This window comes from Apis dorsata, unplaced genomic scaffold (assembly GCF_000469605.1).
Source record: "Apis dorsata unplaced genomic scaffold, Apis dorsata 1.3 scaffold_563, whole genome shotgun sequence".
Classification (NCBI taxonomy): Eukaryota; Metazoa; Arthropoda; class Insecta; order Hymenoptera; family Apidae; genus Apis; species Apis dorsata.
In genome coordinates this window covers 51,468-60,625 of record NW_006263775.1, presented here as the reverse complement: position 1 = coordinate 60,625, position 9,158 = coordinate 51,468, and the positions used below count along the sequence as shown (strand labels likewise).

At 31.0% G+C, this 9,158-nt stretch overlaps 2 protein-coding genes across 14 annotated transcripts in view; one reads left to right on the top strand and one right to left on the bottom strand.

Annotated features, from left to right (window-relative positions):
* LOC102678780 (peripheral plasma membrane protein CASK) overlaps window positions 1–7,392 on the top strand; it is a 241,295-nt gene extending 233,903 nt beyond the window's left edge. For 9 of the 13 annotated variants that reach the window (XM_006620907.2, XM_006620909.2, XM_006620906.2 and 6 more), the window contains 6 exons: window positions 686–742; window positions 4,355–4,474; window positions 4,680–4,796; window positions 5,055–5,162; window positions 5,233–5,408; window positions 6,100–7,392. In XM_006620907.2, coding sequence (XP_006620970.1) covers window positions 686–742; window positions 4,355–4,474; window positions 4,680–4,796; window positions 5,055–5,162; window positions 5,233–5,408; window positions 6,100–6,279 — 758 coding nt within the window. In that variant the 3' untranslated portion in view covers window positions 6,280–7,392. The remainder of the gene's footprint in view (window positions 1–685; window positions 743–4,354; window positions 4,475–4,679; window positions 4,797–5,054; window positions 5,163–5,232; window positions 5,409–6,099) is intronic. The other 4 variants (XM_006620912.2, XM_006620911.2, XM_006620913.2 and 1 more) reach the window with 1 other exon arrangement.
* LOC102679755 (apolipoprotein D) overlaps window positions 975–9,158 on the bottom strand; it is an 18,711-nt gene continuing 10,527 nt past the window's right edge. The window contains exon 5 of the mRNA XM_031513040.1: window positions 975–991. The gene's annotated coding sequence lies outside the window, so the exon portion shown is untranslated. The remainder of the gene's footprint in view (window positions 992–9,158) is intronic.

Below are 9,158 nucleotides of genomic sequence, written 5' to 3'. Positions count from 1 at the left end.
TTTTTTTTTTTTTTCATTTTGACCTACTTCTTTTCGATCATTTTATTCCACAAAATTGCATATAAATGGCCCATCTTCTCGAGCTGATTATATTCGCGATAATACATTGTGGTTATAACAATTTATCGTATAATTTACGCGAGGAGATTATAAAGGATAAAGAGAAGGAACAACGAATCCCATGAAATTTTTTTCAATCTAGACACTACTATAATAGACTGTAGATTACAAAAATAAAAATTGTGCACTTGTAATTTATATAAAATAAAAAAAAGAAGTATTAATATTATTTGACATGCACGAGATTTTTTTTATTAATCTCTTATATTAATATCTTATATCAAATCTTAAACCACTAAATATGAATAATTTTGTTTCATAATTATTCAACAATTCTATATTCTACCAACAAATTACATTACATATCATAAAATCACCAAAAATGAACATTCCCTATTTTCCCCTTTACCCTTCATATAAATAGAAATATACATAGTTTTATCATTATACTATAAACTGATAATAATAAAAGAGATTAGAGAAATAATTAAGAGGATATTTAACTGGTAGGGAAAAAAAAATGATCGCAGAATCGTGAATCGTGATAAACGAGACAGAATGATAGATTGAAGAGAAATAATTAGCTTCAGTGATACAGTTATTATTTTGTGTTGTGCGGGGCTAGATGCTGAAGGAGAAGGAGGATGTTCTTCTCACACCGAAGGCTGCGACGGTTCGACAGGTATGACTCTGCCTTCAGGTAGACAACGCGTAGAGTCACGTAGAACCGTGTAGTCCGCATGTAATACAAAATATATACTCGTTCCGTGCTTTCAACACACGCATCAACTTGAGAATGAAGAGAAACACTTTTTTACCGAGATGAAAATACTATTCAGAATTAACTTGAAAGCTTGAAAGGAGAATGGCTTCGATTTTCTTGGCGAACGAATGAATTAAAGATAATAACACTAAAATTCTAAATATATATTTCGTATGTATCATGAATTATTCACTGAATGCATTTTATCGTCACGAATTACATGGACAAATTAGTATTAAATTTATATATACATTTCAAAATTACAAATTAGTGAGACAAAGTATTATAGGAAGAATAATGGAAAAAAATATTTTCTGTTTAATAAATATAGGATAACGTATAAGGACACTCTTTGTTCTATGAAATTTTGTAAAAGGCTAGTAGATTTTTCTTTTCTATTTTCATGTTTTTTTTTAGTATTATATTTTATATACATCGAGTTATATTAGGTAATACAGAACATGCTTTCATGCAGCGTGCTTCAATGCATGCTTTCGCTAATCATTTCACGCACCTACGCTTGTTTCGCACGACACCACTCGCAAGCACATCGTCGCAGCATTGTTATGTTGAGATTTTCAACATAAATTTCCATTACACAAGTTTCATTTTAAATATTAAAAAATTATAAAATATTAAACAAATTTATTTATAAATAAATTTATCACATGTTAATTTTATTACGTTATTATGTTACATGTTACTATTGAAGTTAATATTAATATACCCAATTCAGTTTTTATGATTTTATATCTTATACAGATTTCTAAAAAATGTGTAAAAAAAATATATATATATTGCATATAAAAAAAGAATAGAAGAATGGTACCAGACGTGAAAACCCGATAACAATAGTTGCTCTCAAACAAAACATAAAAAGCTTCATTTAATTTTTATTTATTTTGAATATTTTTTTCATTTTTCAAAAAAATAAGGACAACTGAAACAATAGAAGGTACAGTGATTTCAAACCCTATATTTATATAGCAATTTATATGCTTCATACATTGTATTATTGGATAAATTATGATCTTAAAATCCCAAAACTAAATAAATTTAAATTCCTATATATTTTATATTATGACAATTGCGCTCATAAATATAATTTAGATCTTTTCGTATAAAAATTATGAGGAAGAATCAAAAAGTTTATCGTCAAAATATACTCAGAAGATAGAGAAAATCATGCCATTGAACTTACTTTTTGGTTCATCTCGATATCTCAATCCGTTGCCGAGATATAAGGACTCAAAGTGTCCATAATGTTTAAAGCGGTTACTAATGGAGCCACGAAACATTGACATTTTTTCTTGGAAACGCGTACTATATCTTTCCAAGAATCGCGTACTACGTTTTTCTAGGAATCGCGTCTGCCGCTTGTCTGGAGTTTGGAATAGGTCAGTGAGACGAGGTGCGAGCAAGAGGTCCGAATATACAACAAGGATAGAAATAGTAAACCACCGAAAATTACTTTTTTCTTTACACGACGATATCTCGAGAACCGGAAGTTGTATTGGAATAAATGAAAAAGCGTTTTAAAGGGCAAGATTCTGCGCTTCTAATGAGCTTTCATTCGTTAACCGGAAGTTATTATTTTCCGAGTTATGACGGTTTAAAGTTTTCCTAATTTAGGACTTAATCAGATTTAACATAATGATTAAAAAATCACTTTTTCTTTACACGATAATATCTCGGTAACTGGAAGTCGTATTGGAATAAATGAAAAAGCATTTTAAAGGGCAAGGTTTCGCGCTTTTAATGAGCTTTCATTCATTAACCGAAAATTATTATCTTCGGAATTATAGTGATTCAAAGTTTTTTTAATTTTTAATAAGGTTCAATCGAATTTTAAGTCGAATTACATGATAAATATGTTTCTTTCTGAAGAATTTCTATTAAAAAAAAGAGTTGCCTTATATTCATTGCAAAGATATTTTTTTGATTGATCATTAAAAATTATCTTTAATCATGAAATAATAATTGTTGATACCAAATGAACAAAATAGAAAATGTAATTTTTTTATTCTTGATTTTCATCTTATTTTTTAGAGAATATTAGATATGTAAAGTTAAACATTCTTTATATTATTTTTAAAATTTTCAGATAAGAATTTAAGAGTTTAAGCTTTACTAAAATTAATTCGAATCATATAAAAACAGAATTGGGCTTATTTTCTGATTTTTCAAAAATATTCATGTAATTATTAAAACAAAATTATCTATTGATTCGATTAAGAAAAAGTAAATATTTAAATAAAATTATATCATTATTAATATATTTCAACTGTCTATTATTCAATCTCATAATCATGCTTTAATCATGACTCCGATTTTCAAAATATCAAACATACATACACACACAAATACATACAAAAATATACACGAACTATTCAATGAACTACACCCTTAACTTTTCATCTTGTGACCTGCTGGAACACTCATCTCAGTGGGAATCCCACGCCCTTCTTTATGGTTATGGCTTATCTATGTAAACTGGCTGATTGAATGAAATCTCTTTACCATTAGAGAGAATATGCTTACACAGTGATTGATATTTACTTGAAGTAGTTCTTCACTTCTATTACGCGTAAAATGCTGTTTCGAGCATTTAAGGAAGATGCTGATTAGCAATATACATATAGATACATATATAGATTTGCTAAGTGTTTCAATTACAGCCTCTACCACACGTTACACTTTTAATGAATTTCAAGGAACGTACGTTATATGAATGGCATAAATGATACGAATTTCTTCTTCTATTTTTTATTTTCGTATCAAAACGTTTATCAAGTAATTTTGTCGTCGATATTGTATACTCGTTGGGACTATTATTTTGATCATATAGAATGTTTTATAATATGAGAAAATAACATGGATAAATGAAATATACAAATTTTAGATGTAATAATATTATTTTTAAATTATTTTGATTTAAAATAAAGAAGTCTAATCGAATTATACATAATATTCTTTATTCCTTTTTTTTCTCTTAATATGTTTGATTTCATATTATGAAACAGCCTCCAATTTTCTCTATAGTTAAATAGTATATAATTTTTCGTGGAAAAAATGTTACTTAATCGCTAGACAATTATTTGGATTGAATCAATTTTATAGAAATCTTGTATGTTCGATCAATTATTTTATTTGATTCATTTTCCGTGAATTTATTAAAATTAAAAAACCAATTTATTAAATAAAACTGATAACATCTCGTTTTACTAATACATATATTTAGATATTCGAATATTTATATTTTATTGTTATTTCAGTTCATAAGAATAATCATTTTTATCATTTAAAATTTTTTAGTAAATGTAATTTTTCTTTTTATTAAACATAAGCTTGATAAATTGAAATACATTCGTTCTTTCTTATTTTTTCATGATGAAATATAAGCTCTGAATTCTGCAGAGAATTGATTGAACGTACAAGAATAAAAAATCACTCTTTTACAGGATTTTCAAATGATTGATGCTCAGTTTAATTTAATTAAACATTCGACTAACTAATTTTTTACATTTCCAGTGAATTGCTCAATATTTGGCCGGAAAAAGAAACAGTACAAGGATAAGTATCTCGCAAAACACAACGCAGTATTTGACCAGCTGGATCTGGTCACCTACGAAGAGGTCGTTAAGCTTCCCTGTAAGTATCTAACATCATCTATTAAAATTATTATAATAATTAAATTATTATTAGTTATTTATTTACATACTTGATTGAAGTTGCTAATGAAATAACGTAAATTGTGAATAAAATAAAAGGAAATATATACTTTATTAACTTGTGAAATAAATGGATTATTATTATTTGTTTTTTATTAATATTTTTGTAATAATTTTTTCTACAGATCCTGCATTCCAACGGAAAACATTAGTATTACTGGGAGCACATGGTGTTGGTCGTCGTCAGATAAAAAATACCATTATCGCGAAGCATCCTGATAAATATGCCTATCCTATTCCACGTAAATAGAAACAATCTTATTATTCTATTTTTAAAGATTATTTGGAATATAATATTGCATTCATTAATTTTATTTATTCATTCAATTTTTCATGAAGTACTTATCTTTTCCTTAAAAATTATTTCAGTAATTTATTTCTATTTGTTTGTTTTCACTACATTACATTTCTTTTAATTTAAAACCATCTTTAAAATCTAAAATAAAATTAATATTCGATCAAATCTCTAAGAACACGTACTAAAATTAGTTTATTTTCAGATACAACGAGGCCTCCACGAAACGACGAAGAGAATGGTCGCAATTATTATTTCATATCGCACGATGAAATGATGAACGATATCCATTCCAATGAATACCTCGAATATGGTAAATATTCATATTCTTATTTCAATTCATCATTTCACGCACGAACTTCATTTTTTAAATCATTTTGCAGGTACACACGAGAACGCAATGTACGGAACGAAGCTCGAGACGATCCGGAAAATTCACGAAGAAGGGAAAGTGGCGATATTGGACGTCGAGCCCCAAGCCTTGAAAGTGTTACGTACAGCAGAGTTTGCGCCTTATGTAGTTTTCATCGCTGCTCCAGTGTTCGAAAATATCACCGATGTAAGTAACGAATATCGATCGTTAACATCTTCCCCGAGGAATCGGGTTAATTATCGTCATAAGATCATCTAATTGAACGATTAATCGACTTTTGACAAGATTACGAAACTTCAACGCTTCCATTTAATTCAATTATTTAAATTTTCTCGCCAACAATTATTCGGGTGACTGGATGAAAGTAAGTGAACGAGATACATTTAGAAGATACATTTGTAATTTTTGAATTGGAAAGAATAAATAGGAAAGAAGAAAGATAAAGAATAAAATTATAAATTGAAAATAGATTATAATAAAAATAATATAATATCCATAAAGTGCTATAACATCAGAATAATATTATAATGGCACTTTATAATAATTAGTTTAATAATACAATTAATATTATAATATTAAATAATACAATATTTTTAACAGATACGTCATGAAAAAAACATAAAGAATATAATTGAATAATTGAATATTCAAAAATCTAATTACAAAATAAATGTTTTTGAATTTTTCAGATTTCTTTTTTTTTTCATTCAACTAGATATTTAGCCCTTTACAATACTCAATATCTCCACGAATCTTTACAAAATTGTTAATTTTCCATCCAATAACATTCAATAATTTTGTCAAGTAAATATATTGTATCAAATATAACGATACACAAGTAACATAAAAACAACGAACATTTTAACGAATGTTGCAGTGCGACGGAAGCCTGGCAAGACTGGCGAAAGAGTCTGACTCGCTGAAGCAAGCGTACGGCCACTTTTTCGACCTGACCATCGTGAACAACGAGATAGACGAGACGATCGCGCAATTGGAGGCGGCCATCGAGCGGGTACACACGACACCCCAATGGGTACCCGTGTCCTGGGTCTACTGACAGCGAACCTCGCCAATTCGGCAGATCACTAACTGCAATGGCTCGTCGAACGTGAAACAGTGATCATCGAATCGCGATCCACCGAACGACCGGTCCGTTTGCGATCGTTTTAATGCGGCAACGATAATCTTCTCGGCGTCGTGCGCCTTTAACAATTCACGGTGTTCGTGGGGGATTAGTATCGTGGCCGTTTCGAGGCGGGCAGCCGCGTATAAACACGTCGGACCAATCGAACGAACGAATTTATCGTCAATTCTTCGATCGATCAACAGCACGATATCGACTGGAACGCGTGACTTTGGCCGTGTGTTCATCGACTTTTTTCATTATTATTCAATTATTCTAATTATTATTCGATCGTCGTTATTGTTATCAAGCGGAGAGTGGCGAAGAGACGAAACTGTTATATCACCGAGGCGTATAAATACGACAATCAAAAAAAGAGAAAAAAAAAAAAAATAATAAAAGGAAGAAAGGCAGAGAGAGAACAGGCATTTCGATTAATTAATAAGCTCCATAGGACTATAATGCTGCTTCCTCGAGATAAATATAAGCAATACGATTTCCACGTGTATAATCTATCATCTCGGTTAAATATGTTCAACGAGTTAAGTAATTAAAATTAAAAAAACCGAGTTCATTTCCCCGCGAATTATAATTATACACTCTCGATCCCGCAGTTTTCTCTCTCACCCTCTTCGCGCGTTCTTCCGCTTCTCTATTTCATTTTCCTCTCCATCTTGTCTCTCTCTTTCTCTCTCTATCTCTCTTTCTCTTTCTCTCTTTCTCTCTCTCCATCCCGTAATCTCGTTTCTTGCATTTTTCCTCCAATACATTCCTCGCGCCACGTTTTTTTAGCGCGCGTACACGAATTTATCGCTAGTTTCGTCAGTCTTGTACGGTCTGTACGCAAGCGATAACAATGGTAAACGATGCGAAAAAAAAAAAAAGAAAAAAAAAAAAGAAAGGATGAATCGAAAAGAAGCAACACTCTAAGATTTGCTCTTTTCGAGGATCAAACTATCGATGAGGATCATAATGAGGAACGGTCGTTCGAACTGTTCGTGAATGTTGACCGAGTGGACACGCTTGTACCGTTCTTGAAAAAAAAAAAAAAAGAAAAAAAATGATAAAAATCTGTCAATCGACTATCCGTAACCTAATAATAATTGCTCCCTATCGTATTCTCTTATAACTATTTACACGAAATGAAAAGAAAAAAAAAAAGGAAAAAAAGAAAAAAAAAGAAAAACACTAGACTCGACAGACGCTGTTCGATAGTCCGCCGTCTCCGTATCCCACCGTAAATAGTCAATCTTTATTCGAGTTCGAGAAGGAAATATACGGATTATCGTAACGGCTAGTCGTTTACCTGTAACTTTTAAGCAGTAGAGAAACTTCGCCGATTTCGTCTAGTACTTCCAACATCTCTCAACGGAAGGTTCATCTATGACCGTGAGACTCGAGATGAACCTTCGTACGTAACATGTATATGCGCGAGCGCTGTTCTTCCTTGGCCATATTTTCTTTTACTTTTTTCTTCTCTCTCTCTTTCTCTTTCCCCCTCTTTCTATCTTTATCTCTCTCTTTCTTTTTCTCTCTCTCTCTCTTGACTCGAGGATTTTCGGTTTTCTTCAGAAACTTTCCCGTGCTGCAGTTTCATTTCTTTCTCTCGCCGAATCTAGGACGTCGAATCTCGTCGTTGTTGTATCGTTTCTCATTCCGTTCTCGAGCGAAATCAAAGAGCATCGACTGGAATATCGTATAATAATAATAATAATAATAATGAATCTCGTTGTTGCTTTTTGGCACAGAGTTTCGGCACGACGAACAGAACGAACACGTCTTAGACACGGCGTTAGATTCCGGAAAAAATCAAAGGAAAAAAAAACGTGATGATTTTACGTTCGACACAAACGACAAAACACATGTACACACATCAAATTGTAATAATATCACTCGGTTCGCATTGCACCCTCGTACAAAGCGCATAATCGAATGACGAAGTAACAGAAACGCGGTTTACTATACGATATTTATAACACGTAAACTCAAGTAAATAGATAGTCTACCAAATCTATATGAAATAATACTAAACACCGTCTCGCATTAAAGGAAAATAATTTAAAAAAAAATAAAAATAAAAATAAAAATAAAGTTACAAAAGTCTAGTACACGTACACACATACACACAGTGACACTGAATACACGCGTAGACGCTTACATGAAAACGCAAATACACGCAACATATAATATACATATATATATATATATATATTTACATATATATAAATTATACAAAAGTTACACTTTACAACGTAAATGGACGAACATTAATACATACACGGACAAGTGTACGCGGATTCACGAGAAACAGATTTAACGACTAGATAATTAATTACAAGCGAATTAAATAAATTAATTGTGTAACTAATTAATACTAAATTACTAGAAGACTAATAGGAGAAATTTGCATATGCAGCCCGTAGAGCGAAGAAGGAGTGAATGCGTGTACGTACGGGTATGGTGTGAATCTAATTGCATTTCGGCGATCTGCGTTTTTGATCGACCCTTCACGCGGCTTTGTTCAGAACTTGTTCAATTACAGCTCAACTACTTATATTTGAAAAAAAAAAATAAATAAATAAATAAAAAATAAAAAGATTAAAAAAAGAACCTCGAGAGGAACATACGCACACACATATACACACGCAATATGGCACATACGTACATGCATACCTACATACGTAAACATACGTGCATACATTACAATTTGCAAACACGCGTACACATATAAGTTTTACTACGTTCTTCCTATTCGACACACGATATTAGTCATCGAGCGTGTAATTATTCTTTAATAAACGCGATACTTCGAT